The following is a 17705-nucleotide window of genomic DNA, read 5'->3' on the forward strand; positions in this document are numbered from 1 at the left end:
CATGCAGTGGTCATACACATGTAGGCAAACAGGCAGGTATATCAAAACTAGGACTGAAGGCTATAACTGGATCTCACAAACAATCTAGGACAAGGCTTAGTAGAGTCAAAACAAACAATACCTCACAAAGGTACAAACAGAATGAACTGAACTAAATAAGGAGCTGATGAGACCAGGTGAGTAACTAACACAGGTGAAATGAATGAACAAAAATGAAAGATAGGGCTACGTTCAAGAACACACAGAAACAGAACACAAGGTTGACTAAGAAAATACAGAACCTTACAGTAGGGCAAATTTGGCCGCTTTCCAGTGGTAATGAAAATACACAAAAGATCATAAATATTTTCGCTCCATCTAATTTCAAGTCCAAATTCAAGTCTCCAATTTAAAGCACTTCAAACCCAAGAGCTGAGCCCAGAAACGAGCCCTTTGTCAGCTGGTGTTGGACCTCACCAACCAAGCTGACACCAGTACAGCTCCAAAAGAAAGAATTCCAATAAACTAAATCATGAACCAATCAAGGACTCACTTTACAACATTGGAAAACAATACAAAATCCCAAAGCCGTATAAATTGCTATTTGGCCCTAAACAGAGAATATGAATTGTCTGATTATCTCTACTCTGTCAGAAATACAAAGCAAAGACAGATCCTTACCAAGTACAGGCTGAGTGACCACCAATTGGCAATAGAAACTGGCAGACATAAAAAGACATGGCTACCCAAAGAGGAGTGTGTATGTAGTCACTGCACACCAGGGGAGGTAGAAACAAAGATGTACTTTCTCCTTTACTGTGATAAATATTCCTCACCAAGAGTTTCACTATTTACAGAAATTACTAAATGTATTCCAAATTAACTTACTAAATCCAGAGAAAAAACAAAAATAGAATAATAACACCTACATAGTAAACAATAACTTAAGTATTGGTATTACTATTATTCCAAATAGTAGTGGTATGGGTAGTAGGGGTGATGGTAGTGATAGCAGTTTAGTGACGGTAGTAGTAGTACTGATGTAACGGTGAGGATGACAGTTATAAGTTAGGCATAGTTTCATTTTCCTTGTTTAGCCATTTATATATTTTTACTATTGACTGTTACCACTTTATTGTTATTAACTACCATTTTGTCACGAATCGTCGTATGGAGGAGACCAAGGCGCTGCATGGTAAGCGTACATATTCTTTAATTAAACACTGAACAAACAAAATGAACCGTGAAGCTAATATGGCTAGTGCAGACAGGCAACTAAACATAGACTATGAACCCACAAACTACCCAAGGAATATGGCTACCTAAATATGGTCCTGTTACGACTTCTATAAATGGTGCGGTGGAGGAGTCAAACGCAGAGAGCAGGTAATGTCGTAAGTGAATCTATTTATTCCAACGACAGCGGAGACATAGACATGCCAACACTAGGGCGCATGAAACAACCCGTCCAAAATACACAGGACTAAAACTGTCCGGAAAATAATGCGATAACACAAATACACCAACACCAAAATAACAGAGAACAAGCCCGCACAATACCCAGCGGGCCTCGTGCCCCTTAAATAGCCTACAAACAACACTAACTCAAAAAAGGTGTACCCAATTAAACCCAATAAACAGAAACAAAAGGAAAGGGAATCGATGGCAGCTAATAGGCCGGCGACGACGACCGCCGAGGTCCGGCCGAACAGGAAGAGGCACCATCTTCGGCGGGATTCGTGACAGGTCCCCAATCAGAGACAACCATAAACAGCTGCCTCTGATCGAGAACCAATCTAGGTAACCACAAACATATAAACACCTAGACTTACAAAGTCCCCATGACATACAAAAAACCCTAGACAATGACAAACTAAACAAACCACCCTCATCACACCCTGACCTAACCAAAATAATAAAGAAAACAAAGATAACTAAGGTCAGGGTGTGACACATTTTATATTATTATTTGTTATTCATTATTATTTTATTACAATGTATATTGTATACATTGTTGCTTTGGCAATATTGACACAATGTTTTTCATGCCAATAAAGCAGCTTGAATTTGAATTTGAATTTGAGAGAGGAAAACAGGTTATGTGCACACTGGCCACAAAATGAGGTGGAAAGTGAACTGCACTTCCTAACCTCGTGCCCAATGTATGACCATATTAGAGACACATTTCCCTCAGATTACACAGACCCACAAAGAATTCCAATACAAATCCAATTTGATAAACTCCCATATCTATTGGGTGACATACGGCTATACATGGGCTGGGTTTCTGTACAGCACTTTGAGATATCAGCTGATGTACGAAGGGCTATATAAATAAATTTGATTTGATTTGATTTGATATACTCGGCCTTGTCTCATGATGGTAAGTTGGTGGTTGAAGATGTCCCTCTAGTGGTGTGGGGGCTGCGCTTTGGCAAAGTGGTTGGGGTTATATCCTGCCTGTTTGGCCCTGTCCGGGGGTATAATCGGATGGGGCCACAGTGTCTCCTGACATCTCCTGTCTCAGCCTCCAGTATTTACGCTGCAGTAGTTTATGTGTTGGGGGGCTAGGGTCAGTCTGTTATATCTGGAGTACTTCTCCTGTCTTATCCGGTGTCCTGTGTGAATTTAAGTATGCTCTCTCTAATTCTCTCTTTCTCTCTCTCAGAACCTCAGGACCCAGGACCTCTCTCAGAGGACCTCAGGACTACCTGACATGATGACTCCTTGCTGTCCCCAGTCCACCTGGCCGTGCTGCTGCTCCAGTTTCAACTGTTCTGCCTGCGGCTATGGAACCCTGACCTGTTCACCGGACAGCGATGTCTTTGAAAACATCCATACGGTTAGCATCTCAACCATCGACAGGGTGCTGCATAGAAACTAGATGATTATGAAACGGCTGTACCGTGTACCATTCCAAAGGAATGAGGACAGAGTTAAGGAGCTACGGTACCAGTATGTACAGGTAAAACATATATCTATGTAACTACTTTACAGCAACATTTGATAGTGATACATAGTACAGTAAGCATAAACTGCACAGATTTCCATTGCTGTGGAAGGAACATGCAATATATGTACATTTTATGTCACTCTTCCTTACCAAAACAAATTCAACTGTGTGTTCTGGGATATAGCGTATAATGGAGTTGGAATCAAGTGAACCATCTCACAACTTTGTATACGTGGATGAGGCTGGCTTCAACCTGACCAGATGCAGAAGGCGGGGTCGGAATATCATCGGTCACAGAGCTACTGTGGATTTGCCAGGCCAACGGGGAGGAAATATCCATCCATGTGTGCTGCTATTTCAGAGCATGGTGTCCTAACCCATATCCCCCTTATAGGGCCATACAACACCCAGCATCTACTCAACTTTTTAGAGAGCCTCTACAGGGCTCTCATCCCTATTGATGAGAGGGGTCTGTTTAGAGAGGATTTGCCAAAGTATGTGGTCATTTGTGATAATGTGAGTTTCCATCGATCAAACATCATAAGGCAATGGTTTGTTACCCACCTGAGGATGCTCATAGAATTCCTCCCACCTTATTCACCATTCCTTAACCTAATTGAGGAGCATGGAGGTGGAAGGTGTACAATCGTCAGCCACACACACAGATGACCCTGCTGGCTGCAATGGATGCAGCATGTGAGGACATCACAGTAGACGCCTGCAGAGGATGGATAAGGCATTCCAAAATATTATTTCCACGTTGCATTGGAAGGGAAATATCCGGTGTGATGTGGATGAGAATATGTGGGCCGACAGACAGGAACGTCTGGAGAGACAGCACAACAGGTTTCCTGTGTTTCTTTCTAATTTAGTTTTTTTTTCCCTTTGTGCCCCTTGGGTTGTCCAGTCTCTTTCAATCAATAACCCACATACAGTAATGTGTAAATAGTACTGTTGAAATTGATATATGCCATAGATGTGCAGCCTTGTGCATTTTCAGTAACTGTCATCCAAACTGTAGCCTAAGTTTACATCAGATAATACTGTCAAAGTACACAGTTACATTGACAACATGCCTAAACATTTTGACGACCTTGTTCGTGAACAACGACTCAATGACTTATCATTCTGATGACACTGACATGATCATTGGCATGAATATTTACTTTTGAGAGATGTACTAAGGATTTTTAGTGACTGACTAGCTTTAGAAACATATCTATTGTATATTGCAGTTTGTACAAATTGTTCTGAGAAATGCACTTATTATTTTGCACATGGTAGGGATGATGTGAAAAATGCACCAAAGCGACTGAGAGAAACTGTAATAAATGGAAAGCACAATGTTCAGGGCCATACAATTTGTCCATTGTACAGTATACAGTCTACAATGCACTGTACTACAGTATCCATTCTCAGACTTTCTCCTTCCCACCTTCAACAACCTGTTTGCTCTCTGAACTGGCTTATATTGGTTGTGTCGCATCATCTCTCTCTCTCTCTCTCTCTCTCTCCCTCTCTCTCTCTCTCTCTCTCTCTCTGGTTTTATTGGCATCTTTTTAAGTGGGAGAACTTGCACAATTGGTGGCTGACTAAATACTTTTTTGCCCCACTGTAACTTCGACAAATCTGTGAAGGATCTGAGAGACAAGGCAAGAAGGGCATTCTATGTCATCAAAAGGAACATAAAATTCGACATACCAATTAGGATCTGGTTAAAAATACTTGAATCAGTTATAGAATCCATTGCCCTTTATGGTTGTGGGGTCTGGGGTCCGTTCACCAACCAAGAATTCACAAAATGGGACAATCACCAAATTGAGACCCTGCAAAAACATCCTCTGTGTACAACACCAAATAATGTACCTTTTCAGCTCGGGGGTTTGAGCTTACAACCTTCTGGTTACTAGTCCAACGCTCTAACCACTAGGCTACCCTGCCGCCCCCCAAAAAGGAAGTAATTCCCAAACCTTCCATAACAAAGCCATCACCTACAGAGAGATTAACCTGGAGAAGAGTCCCCTAAGCAAGCTGGTCCTGGGGCTCTGTTCACAAACACAAACAGACCCCACAGAGCCCCAGGACAGCAACACAACTAGACCCAACCAAATCATGAAAAAACAAAAAGATAATTACTTGACACATTGGAAAGAATTAACAAAAAAACAGAGCAAACTAGAATGCTATTTGGCCCTAAACGGAGAGTACACAGTGGCAGAATACCTGACCACTGTGACTGACCCAAACTTAAGGAAAGCTTTGTCTATGTACAGACTCAGTGAGCATAGCCCTGCTATTCAGAAGGCCGCCGTAGGCAGACCTGGCTCTCAAGAGAAGACAGGCTGTGTGCACACTGCCCACAAAATGAGGTGGAAACTGAGCTGCACTTCCTAACCTCCTGCCCAATGTATGACCATTTAGAGACACATATTTCCCTCAGATTACACAGATCCACAAAGAATTTGAAAACAAATCTGATTTTGATAAATTCCCATATCTACCAGGGTGAAATACCACAGTGTGCCATCACAGCAGCAAGATTTATGACCTGTTGCCACAAGAAACGACCAACAAGTGAAGAACAAACACCATTGTAAATACAACCCATATTTATGCTTATTTATTTTCCCTTTTGTAGTTTAATCATTTGTACATCTTTGCAACACTGTACATAATATTACATTTGTAATGTTTTTATTGTCTTTTTGAACTTCTGTGAGTGTAATGTTTACTGTTCATTTTATTGTTTATTTCACTTTTGTATATTATGTACTTCACTTGCTTTGGCAATATTAACATATTGTTAACATATTGTAATGACCCTTCATAAGTGCAGATATCGATTCTGCCGCTTGAGCATGCTTTTGGGGCACAGTCGATAGCACGCTGGACTTCGGGCTAGAAGGTCGAGGGTTCGAGGCCTGCTCCCTGCCTGTTTCATTACAATATGTTTCCCATGCCAATAAAGCCCATTGAATTGAACTGAATTGAGAGAGATGCGGAGGAGTGAGACCTAAGAAGGGGGGTGAGTGGGGCCATATATGCCATATATGGGCACTCCATCGACTCTGCCTTGCTATTGGCTGTGGGCCTTGTGCAGCTGCCTGTCAACAAGATGGCCTTCCTCTCCACCGATGTTCCGACTCCGATTATTTTGGTTGTTCAGAGAACATACCGTAAAGGTCAGCCTGTGTCAGCTCTGAAAAGGTAGCCAGATGAACGAGGAAGAGTGTGAAACAGGATCAGTATAGATGGGTTGTGTACAATTGAAAAACGGACAGTAGGCTTCGATATTAACATTAGGTTGATATTGGAAAGTACTCTGCAGCCAGATAGCTAGCTAATTTACGTGGACAAGTAAAAGATAACCCGAGTCACCTGCACCCCTATTGCTCAATCTGCCTCATCGGTCGGTTGTTGAGAGGAAAACAGGCCTACGACCGTCGGGGGGGGGGCTTGCTAGTAACGTTACTGTCATCAGCACTGTTGCAGGTCAAGTGCTTGCGGATCTACAGGTAAGACGACTGAAACATGAATTACTTCACTTTAGCGAAGCTTAGCTGTATTTAAATTCGGGTCAAAGCTAGTCAACGTCGGTAGCCAGCAACACACAATATGGGTTCCATTGCAATTTTGTTTGGCTAGTCAGCACACAACGTTATATCCCTTAATGCAGTTGACTAACTCGTTTTATTTTCGTCAAAGACGATCTGTTGGTGCCTATCAGTTAGCCGCGCCTTGGCGAGTGTTTGTAATATCAATGTAACAACGAGATTGTTGTTGGTCTTTTGGGCTATAACGCGCTAGCTAATTTAGCCTAGTTAGATAGCCAGCCAACGTTAACTTTTTAACGTTAAGCTAAACTAGCAGCTAAGAAATGAAGTTGGTTAGCTAACGTTACCTAGCTAACATGAGTGTTTAACGTTACCTCTTTGGCCTGCACATCATATAGTTGCTAGTTAGCATATGTGATTATCAGATAACTAACCTAACGTAAGCACACATTAGTTAGCTAGTTAACCAACTTGGTTTATTAATATGGACCCCGGGGGTGAACTTAGTTAACGTTACTGTAGTTGTAAGAATAGTTCAACCACACAGGCTGGATTTCTGTTTCGTCCTATTCTTGTAAAATTATGACATTTTTGCACATTTCAACTGACCATTTGATCAGCGTTAGACAACTGAATGAACACCAATGAGCATGCCAATAATTAGTCCTTGGCTAATCATGGTTACCCATGCTGACCACCTGTAAGTTACAACCTAATGGAAATGTGCCTTTCACTTCTGAAGGCGCTTTGTTTATAGCTAGAGTCCATGTCACCTGTACTTCCTCAGTGCAGTAACGTTTCTCTGTCTATTTAGTTTTTTTCAGCTTCTTGATTTAGCATTGGCTAGGTGACCACGTTTTCCAAATACTGTTAAATATCTACTCTGAATTAAGTTCCAACAATGTCTGCAGAAACAATGAGGTGTCAGCTATGACACCTTGATATATTTTGGTTATTGAAAAATATATTTTGGTTATTAAACTACAGTATGTGAAGTTGATTTAGAATTGCGTTAACAGAATTTCATCATAGGTCCCTGATCTGTCCTACACATAAATACATGCATCATTATGGATATTAAGGTGTTGTATCCTAAATAGGCACACAAATGTAGAAATATGCATATTTGGGTATTATTCTACACACTGGCTATTTTAATGAGACCAAATTTGGTTGGACTGGGCCAAATCTGAACCAGTCACTGATGTCTGTTTCCACATTTGCCCTCAGAACAGCCTCAATTCGTCAGGGCATGGACTCTACAAGGTGTCAAGTGTTCCACATGGATGCTGGCCAGTGTTTCCCACAGTTGGCTGGATGTTCTTTGAGTGGTGGACCATTTTCGATGCACGCAGGGAACTGTTGAGTTTGAAAAACCCAGCAGCGTTGCAGTTCTTGACACAAACCTGTGCGCCTGGCACCTACTTCCATAGCCCTTTCAAAGGCACTTAAATATTTTAGAAGTTCAGCACAGTACATTAGTGTACTCTAGTGTGCTTTACTGTGTACTGAACTGAATTCTATTCTACTCTGCTGTACTGAAGTATACTGTACTCAACTTTTTGTGTTGTGTTCTGAAAAACTTGTGAAACATAGTCTGGACCAAATCTGAACCAATCATGGATGTCTATTTGTGCTATTAAAAAAAAGGCCAGACCGGACCAAAAATGAATAATCTGTGTGCGTTAATCTTTTCTCAAAGACAAAATAAGTAATCAAACTACAGGATGAGCACCTTTGTTGTTGGTGAGCTGGTATCTGTTATTCAACTGAGAACTAGGCCTATACATCTTTATTTTGGTACTTTAGAATCAGAAGTATTGAAATGGAAAGCCTTTGGCATGAAGACGGCAAAAATATTCAATAGTTAAGTTCCAGGGAACATCCATTGATGATCCTGCTTGGTTCAGCCTAAAATCCTCTCAGAATAGCCTGTGTATCAGTTTTGTACTGACAGGGTTTGTATTCCAATGTTTACAGATAAACAACAATTCACCATTTTGGCAACCACTGTCCTGGCCCTTACAACCAACACTATTTGAGTAAGGGGGTGGATGATGAACTCTTTTGGTTGAAGCCAAATGGTGGAAAGAAAAAACAGATGAGCTATAGTTTTAAAAGGAGTGCATCAATATCCATTGCAGTTCAATGCAGTTCTGTTCACTACCAGAGAAGCACAGCTGACAGACCAAACACTTCTATAGCCAGCTTGTCTGCCTGACCTTCTCTTGATGAAGGCACTCTGGGTTCATTTTATCGGGGATGGGTGGAGTCCATTGTTCTTGTAGACGAGCATCATCAGCCTCACCTGCTGCCCGGGCTACTGCTGTATTGTCCCTGCAGGCGCAGCCAAGGCGAGCGCCATTTATCACCTCCCTGCATTGTCCACCATTCCCAAAGCCTCTGAGAGGGAGTATTAGCGCTAGAGGTGAATGAGGGGCCTGTCTGAATTATCTGAGGACAGCCTGGAATTGGAAGAAGAAAAATGTGGTTTTTTTTGTTTGAAAGGTCCTTCCCTGTTTACTGTGTCTAAGTTGTCTTTTCAATATGACATTTTCTCTGTAATAGGAATGGTGTAGTGCTGAACATTCCTTCAATGCCTGAGACTATTCTAACAGTGGTATTTTAGTGGGTGCAATGTTTTCGAATGCTCCAGATAGAAACTCAAGTTTTAGAATTGACATTTTATTCTGTGGCTGTCATGTGACCAATTGACAACGGTTTTGTTTCTATACATTCCCTGGTTAATCTGGAGCATTGTGTTATGATGTTGAGCCTGCTGAATATCCTCCAACAGAAAGCCTCTGGATTGTTTGAGCGAGGTCATGATGGAGGAATGAATCCTCCTGCATTGGTGTGTGTAGTTCAGAGGTGGGACATCTTGGGGAGCCAGTGAAAGACGAGCCTCTGGCGCGGCACTCAGCGATTTCTGTACTGCTGCTGGGAATGGACAGGATTTGGTGGATTATGCAAAAAGATTAAAACCAGCCTTAATTTGCAGGAATTGTTTAAAACGAAAACGGCATTATCATTGCAGAGGTTTCATCATCTGTCGGAATGAATTCTTCATGGATACAGGTTGTCGGCAACATCTGGGCCATGTTTTGGCCCGTGGATATCATTCGAATACAATGAAGGGACTTCTCGTCTCATGTCCTCATATTTTATGTGGACTTTCTCATAAATTCAGGCTACTCATTACCTGACATTAAGCCAGTATAGATGTCTTTAAACATCTTGTATATGATGGGTCTCCTTGCAGAGTTCAGCTTTGTTTAACACCTGGTATGGAGACAAGTGTAAAATAGCTAGCCTATAGGCTACTAGGCCAGTCATTGGTACTGCATACTGCATGCCATCTATTACCATCATAGCATTTTACTATCACCTGTTCATCGGCCACCTTATTTCCTAATTAAATTACAGGGTAAGCCGTCGAATAGCCTATTAATTGACAACGAAGACTACAGCATGGATTAAAGCTACTGACTCCAGCCTCTGGATGACTGGTAGTGGACTCTTTCCCCCCCACCCTCTTCCATCTTTCCATCTTCTGAAGCACTGTTGGCTGGCTGGCTGGCTCTGAATAATAGATACTGGTCAATGGAGGGAATCTGACTAGAGCCATTCAATCATGCACTGGCTGCCACTCACTGCCTATCTCTCACTGCTTCAGGAAGTGCCTGTTTTAGTCACAAAGATGGACTGACGCTCACTGTCCCTGTTACGCCATCCAATCTTTTTATCGGTGGGGTGGTGGCCCAGGGATGTACTTCATACAGAGAGTAATCTGCAGGCTCTTAGCTGGAGCTGTATGATTATAAAGCCCTTAACCAGCCCAGGAGTAGTTCTGGCCTCTGACGCACACACACAAACAGCCTGGGTAGCAGACTAGTCAGACATTCCTATTCAGCTGAAGGTACACATTTCATATTATCATGCTTACAACTGGCGACAAGTATAGATAGGCTAGATATCGGCCTACGTTTTCCTGGTAAGAGTCGTCAAACTATAGTGTTATACTAGTGCTGTCTGTCTCAACTTGTTTGGGATCACAGGATGGAAAGAGTGGGGCTTGTTCAGTCTTTTTACTATGTTTTTTTTTTATATACAGTTGAAGTTGGAAGATTACATACACCTTAGCCAAATACATTTAAACTGTTTTTCACAATTTCTGACATTTAATCCTAGTAAAAAATTCCCTTAGGTCAGTTAGGATCACCACTTTATTTTAATAATGTGAAATGTCAGAATAATAGTGGAGAGAATTATTTCAGCTTTGATATCTTTCATCACATTCCCAGTGGGTCAGAAGTTTACATACACTCAATTAGTATTTGGTAGCATTGATTTTAAATGGTTTAACTTAGGTCAAACGTTTCTAGTAGCCTTCCACAAGCTTCCCACAATAATTTGGGTGAATTTTGGACCATTCTTCCTGACGGAGCTGGTGTAACGGAGTCAGGTTTTTAGGCCTGCTTGCTCTTACATACTTTTTCAGTTCTGCCCACAAATGTTCTATAGGATTGAGGTCAGGGCTTTGTGATGGCCACTCCAATACCTTGACTTTGTTGTCCCTAAGCCATTTTGCCACAACTTTGGAAATATGCTTGGGGTCATTGTCCATTTGGAAGACCAATTTGCGGCCAAGCTTTGACTGATGTCTTGTTGCTTCAATATATCCACATAATTTTCCTACCTCATGATGCCATCTATTTTGTGAAGTGCACCAGTCCCTCCTGCAGCAAAGCACCCCCACAACATGATGCTGCCACCCCCATGCTTCACAGTTGGGATTGTGTTCTTTTGGCTTGCAAGCCTCCCCCTTTTTCTTCCAAACATAACGGTGGTCATTATGGCCAAACAGTTCTATCTTTGTTTCATCAGATCAGAGGACATTTCTCCAAAAAGTACGATCTTTGTCCCCATGTGCAGTTGCAAACTGTAGTCTGGCTTTTTTTATGGCGGTTTTGGCTTCTTCCTTGCTGAGCAGCCTTTCAGGTTATGTTGGTATAGGACTTGTTTTACTGTGGATATAGATACTTTTGTACCTGGTTCCTCCAGCATCTTCACAAGGTCCTTTTGCTTTTGTTCTGGGATTGATTTGCATTTTTCGCAGAAGTACGTTCATCTCTAGGAGACACAACGCGTCTCCTTCCTGAGCAGTATGACGGCTCATTGAACAAGCATGGGAAGTAGTGTTTAAACCCTTTACAATGAAGATATGTGACGTTATTTGGATTTTTACGAATTATCTTTAAAAGACAGGGTCCTAAAAAACGGAAGTTTCTTTTGTGCGCCTATGCAAACTCCGCAAAAGAGGCCCATTATCATCAACCATCATTGCTGTGTTGCAATGGCACATTGTGTTAACTAATCCAAGTTTTTATCATTTTTAAAAAGGCTAATTGAGCATTAGAAAACCATTTTGCAATTATGTTAGCACAGCTGAAAACTGTTGTTCTGTTTAAAGAAGCAATAAAACTGGCCTTTAGACCAGTTGAGTATCTGGAGCATCAGCATTTGTGGGTTCAATTACAGGCTCAAAATGGCCAGAAACAAATAACTTTCTTCTGAAACTCATCAGTCTATTCTTGTTCTGAGAAATGAAGGCTATTCCATGTGAGAAATTGCCAAGAAACGGAAAATCTTACAACGCTGTGTACTACTCCCTTCACAGAACAGCGCAAACTGCCTTCATTGTCTAATTGCTGCAAAGAAATCAATACTAAAGGACACCATTTAAGAAGAAGAGACTTGCTTGGGCCAAGAAACAGGAGCAATGGACATTAGACCGGTGGAAATGTGTCTTTTGGTCTGGAGTCCAAATTGAAGATTTCTGGTTCCAAACGCTGTCTTTCTGAGATGCGGTGTGGGTGAATGGATGATCTCTGCATGTGGCGGTGCTTTACTGGTGAAACTGTTGGTGGTTTATTTCAAATTCAAGGCATACTTAACCAGCATGGCTACCACAGCATTCTGCAGCGATACGCCAGCCCATCTGGTTTGCACTTAGTCCCACTATCATTTGTTTTTTAACAGGACAATGACCCAACACACCTCCAGGCTGTGTAAGGGCTATTTTACAATGGAGAGTGATGAAGTGCAGCATCAGATGACCTGGCCTCCACAATCCCTCGATCTCAACTAAATTGAGATGGTTTAGGATGAGTGAAGAAAAGCAGCCAGGTGAAGCTGGTTGAGAGAATGCCAAGAGTGTGCAAAGCTGTCATCAAGGCAAAGGGTGGCTATTTGAAGAATCTCAAATGTATATAATATTTTTGATTTGTTTAACACTTTCTTTGGTCACTACATGGTTCCATATGTGTTATTTCATAGTTTTGATGTCTTTGCTATTATTCTACAATGATGAAAATAGTAAAAATAAAGAAATCTTGAGTAGGTGTTCTAAAACCTTTGACCGGTAGTCTGTATATAAACAGTACCAGTCAATTTTTATGCGCTTCAGCACTCGGCGGTCCCGTTTTGTGAGCTTGTGTGGCCTACCACTTCGCGGCTGAGCCGTTGTTGCTCCTAGACGCTTCCATTTCCCAATAACAGCTCTAGCAAGGCAGATATTTTTTTGAAGAGGTGGCATCCTATGACGGTGCCACGTTGAAAGTCACTGAGCTCTTCGTGAAGGCCCTGTGTATGTGTAGACACCTCTAACCTCTTCACATTAGTGGATTTGGCCATTTCAGCCACACCCGTTGCTGATATAGATAAATATCACGTGCACTGTGACTTGGTTTCTGAACTGCCTAGAAGCTGATTTGCCTATCATTTGCTGTGCTCTTGCTGTAATGAATGGCTAGAAGGTGAAATTTGATCCAGTGAGAGTCTCACACCTTCCATAGCGGTTGCTTCTGAATCAGCATGTCTCACAAATATTTTTGTTCATTTTTATACGATATTTTTTTGACAGGGACGTCATACGGAGACTAGGGTGTATTTTACAGATGAGCCCTACATACATCAGACACATAAAATATACGAAATTACAAAACCTTATTAACAACAGACACCATCAGAGGTCTAAATGTCTTGAAACAGTCTTGCGCCACTTGTTCCTCTTAAGCCCCCAGTGCCACATTTTTGGCATGGTAACATGTAATGGCACAGGAACCCTGCGTAAACGCTTTTCCTGCAGGCCGAGGCCAAGGTCCTTTACTCTCTCAACATAAACTCCACTTCTCTCCCCTTCTAAAAATAGGTTAGGCATATGCCTTCGTTGCTTCGTATTAGGCAGGTCCTCTTTGAAGCGTCAGGATGGGGATCAATTTTCCTCCCCTCATCCCCTCCTTTATATCTCCTTTCATCTGCCCCAGACAACACAAGGCCCCGAAATGGAAGCCTTTAATTAGATTGAAAACCTTCATGGCGAGAGAATTTATATTACAGTGAGCGTATGTAATGACTAATTGAGTTTAGCTGTTGAGGCTGTCTGAAAGCATGAGTCTTCCTGACTTGTGCACTGTGACCTTTTGTTTCTGAACCGCCAAGAGGCTAGGAGCTGATTTGCCTGTCATTTGCTGTGCTCTTGCATGGCTAGGAGTTGAAATAACCTTCCATAGTGGTGGCGTCTGAATCAGCATGTCACAATTAGATGAGGTCATTTTAGGGACTTAATACTAATGCAACATGTAGAATGCATGGGAAGAAAGTCTCCCTCAAATTACATTTTTAGAAGATGTGTAATGAATCAAATTTGATGAAATCTAGCCCCCGGCTAGATGACCTATGATGGTGAATACTGTAATACTGCTCCTGTAATAAAACTGCTCTCTCTCCCTTCAGATTGTATGCCCTCTTCCCGTGACGGTGCCTGCTGTCTCGCACAGAGAGAATGAGTAACGTGGTGCACAGCAGATGCCCAGCCTAGACGCCGCCGATATGCTTCCCTCCGGCCCGTGATGGACCGAGACACCTTCTCCCACATCCGACTGTGGTGCCCACGCCCCTTTGGCACCTACTCCCAGAACAAGCCCAGAGGTACAGGGGGCAGTGGGGCAGCCCCCTTCCTCTGCAAGGCTGACACTGCGGGGCGCACGTCGCTGGAGGTTGGGGGAAGCGTGGATGGCCAGGAGGAGGAGGATGCTGGCTCCGAGAACAGTCCCCCAGACGCCGACCCGGCCTCGGCACTGCAGGCTCCCTCCACCCCTCCCGGCGCCACTCAGATGGAGGATGGGAGGGTGCTGCTGGACACCTGGTATGTCATCAAGCCGGGCAACACCAAGGAGAAGATTGCCTTCTTCGTGGCCCACCAGTTCAGTGGGGTGGGCCTGCCTCGACCCAGCGCCATAAAGGTGAAAGGGAACTGGGCCACGGACTGCACTAAGGCCAAGCGCAGGCGGCGCTGCTCCTCCTATGACCCCCCCGCCCGGGCCCAGACCAACATTATCCCTGCCACCCCGCCCCCAGAAGCTTCCACCCCAGAAGCCATCCCGGGAGTGAGCGAGACTGACCTGCTGTCCGTTGCTGAGATGGTGGCCCTGGTAGAGCAGCGTACAGCCATGGCCTTGCAGGGCATGGTGACCCAGGGACAGACTGCCACAGAACACCCCGAACACACGCTCCTGCAGGGCACAGTCTCCGACCCCAGCCCCATGGTTTTCCTGTCAGAGAGCCCTGACCCCCCACGCGGTGTCCTGGAGGAGGAGCAGCAGGAGTCGCGGCGTGTGGCTAAGGCCATAGCCCACTTTGAGTCCCAACATCAGCTCCTGGAGAACACACTGAGGCCCGTGTCGGGCCTGGACTCCCCCAGGGAGAGGGAGCGGAGCGGGGACTCTGGGCCCACCCACGGCCGAGGTGAAGTGAGGATTGCCTTCCGGGTATCCAGCCTAGATCCTGGCTCGCAGTCAGAGCCCGCAGGACGGCCCCGCTGCATGTTCATGAGCTGTGGGGGAGGAGGGGGCCAGGCGGGGGCCCGGGCCAACGAGAAGATCACCTGTGATCTCTACCAGCTGGTCAGCCCCACGTCACGGGACCCCAGCCTCCTGCTGGCCGGCTCTCCAAAAGCTGAACCCCATGGGGAGAGCCATACAGACCGGCCAGCCTCCAGCAGCCTGGACCCCAGCCAGGAGCTCGGCTCTGGGGAGAAGAAGTCTGTGGCCCGGGAGAGGGTGACTGGCTTCCACGTGGAGGTGGTTGTTACGGGTGCTGTAGACCAATGTGTGTTCTATGGCAAGGACAGCACAGAAAATGTGCAAGAGGAGACGGTGTGTTTCGCCATGCCCAGTGGGACCGACGGCTCAGAGGACCCCCCTCCAGGCCAGCTGTTCTTCCTGCAGCCCCAGAGAGGGTCTGACGAGGACAGTGGCACCGGCAGCAGCAGTGGAATGTGCTCTTTGGACTGCACCAATAACAACAATCCTGCTGGGGATGCTGCTGACCGGCCGGACTCCCCCCTGGCCGGCGTGGAGGACTGCTCGGACCCCTCCCTGTGCCGTCTCTACCGCCACGTCTCTCACGACTTCCTGGAGATCCGCTTCCAGATCCAGCGGCTGCTGGAACCTCGTCAGTACATGCTGCTACTGCCCGACCACATCATGGTCAACATCTTCAGCTACCTACCCACCCGCTCGCTGGCCGCCCTCAAGTGCACCTGCTACGACTTCAAGGTTCTGATTGAGATGTACGGTGTGCCCGCCACCGACTCGCGCTGGAACCAGGACCCGCTGTACCGCGACGACCCCTGCAAGCAGTGCAAGCGGCAGTATGAACGGGGCGACGTGTCTCTCTGCCGCTGGCACCCCAAACCTTACCACCACGACCTGCCTTATGGACGCTCCTATTGGATGTGCTGCCGGCGCACAGACAAGGACACACCAGGCTGCCGTGTGGGGCTGCACGACAACAACTGGGTACTGCAGCCCTGCGAGCTGGTGCAGACCCGCGCTAAGAGGGAGGACGGGAGGTAAAGGGGCCCTCCCCAGCACCCCTCTTACTCCCTCTAGACCCCACTGCCCCCTGGTGCTAAACTAAAGACAAGGGTTGGGGTTCTCTCCTGTGTTGTCAGCTCTCTCTCTGCTCGTTATCACCTTGTTCTGAGTTCTTAGCAGTTGACTAGCTCCCTACTCGGATGTTAGTACATGTGAAAACTGGACTCATGATGAGTGGGCCCATGCTGGTGATATGGTGCTGCATGGGGCCTGATGCTCAACGTTTCTGCCTATTGGTCAACTGACAGTCGTGTCCTAGCCATGCTGTCAATGCTAGAGCTGACCCCAACTTTACTGACCAGAGGGCCAGCCACTGAAAGTTTAAAGGTCCAATGCAGCTGTTTTTATCTCGATATCAAATCATTTCTAGGTAATTAAGTACCTTACTGTAATTGTGTTCAATTAAACTCGTCAAAATGAAACAAAAATAGAATCTTGGTAAAGAGCAATTTCTCAAGCAACAATTTTTGATAGGATTGTATGGGACTGGTCTGCTCGGGAGGGGAAAACTAGCTGTTATTGGCAGAGAGGTTTGGAACTCTTTCTTATTGGTCTATTAACAAATTGACTACCTGTTGTCACCGGGCAGGCCAAAATCCATCCCACCAAAATGGGCTGAAATTTCAGACTGTGTTTTTAAACCGCTCTTGCACTAAAAGGGCATTTTCACAATTGCACAGTATAATTGCAACCGCAAGGTGTGAAAGTGGATGTACAACAGTCAAATCACATTTTTGACTGCACTGGGCCTTTAATGAATGAGACTAACAGTGTGGGGCAAGAGAAGGCAATTTGATGTCACTTTGTATGAGTTTTGACTGCTTGTTATCAATTATTTTAGTTTTTTTGGTGTGTGAGCGAATGTTTGCTGTTATTTCCTGTTTTTTTTAGGACTGTTCTCCCTCCACCTCTTATTTTTTAGCCCCTCCCCACTAACCCCCAGTCCCAACCTGCTAGTCGGCAGAGGGCAGTCTTTGCCAAAGCCGTCGTTTGCGTCAATGCGGGTGAAAAGAAACACGGACCATAGAGCTCTCTACACCAGCTTCCAGCCTTAACCACACTGGTCCTGCTCACAATCCCGAAATCTGCAAAACCTTGACAAATACAGTATAGAGAACTTTGTTCACTTGACCCCTCTGACTGGGTAGGGGAGGCCACTGTAGGTTTCAGTTGTATAATGCTAATGGGAATGTGCTTCTCAAATAAACAGAAATGATTAAAACTGGAATTTGACCCTTGACATTTCCTTCTGCATGATGACCTGTGTTGGTGACATCT

At 44.6% G+C, this 17705-nt stretch overlaps 1 protein-coding gene across 3 annotated transcripts; it reads left to right on the plus strand.

Moving 5' to 3' along the window:
• The first annotated feature begins 5792 nt into the window (after positions 1-5792).
• LOC112265268 (F-box only protein 46) lies at positions 5793-17655 on the plus strand. 3 transcript variants are annotated; one of them, XR_002955742.2, is made up of 2 exons: positions 5793-6447; positions 7717-8158. XR_002955742.2 is itself a non-coding variant. In XM_024442410.2 (2 exons), exon 2 carries the CDS (start codon positions 14400-14402, stop codon positions 16404-16406), a length of 2007 nt encoding a protein of 668 aa, XP_024298178.1. In that variant the 5' UTR covers positions 6011-6447; positions 14284-14399; the 3' UTR covers positions 16407-17655. The 3 variants fall into 3 exon arrangements, 2 of the variants coding, with proteins under 2 accessions (XP_024298178.1, XP_024298179.1); XM_024442410.2 differs by lacking the exon at positions 7717-8158 and adding an exon at positions 14284-17655 and having other exon boundaries at positions 6011-6447; XM_024442411.2 differs by lacking the exons at positions 5793-6447; positions 7717-8158 and adding exons at positions 12245-12358; positions 14284-17655.
• Positions 17656-17705: the final 50 nt, after the last annotated feature.

Source organism: Oncorhynchus tshawytscha, linkage group LG13, assembly GCF_018296145.1.
Source record: "Oncorhynchus tshawytscha isolate Ot180627B linkage group LG13, Otsh_v2.0, whole genome shotgun sequence".
In the NCBI taxonomy this organism is placed as follows: domain Eukaryota; kingdom Metazoa; phylum Chordata; class Actinopteri; order Salmoniformes; family Salmonidae; genus Oncorhynchus; species Oncorhynchus tshawytscha.

What these genes read in the sequence shown, in the direction of transcription:
- LOC112265268 (XM_024442410.2), top strand. Translation starts at nt 14,400, where the DNA reads ATGGACCGAGACACCTTCTCCCACATCCGACTGTGGTGCCCACGCCCC.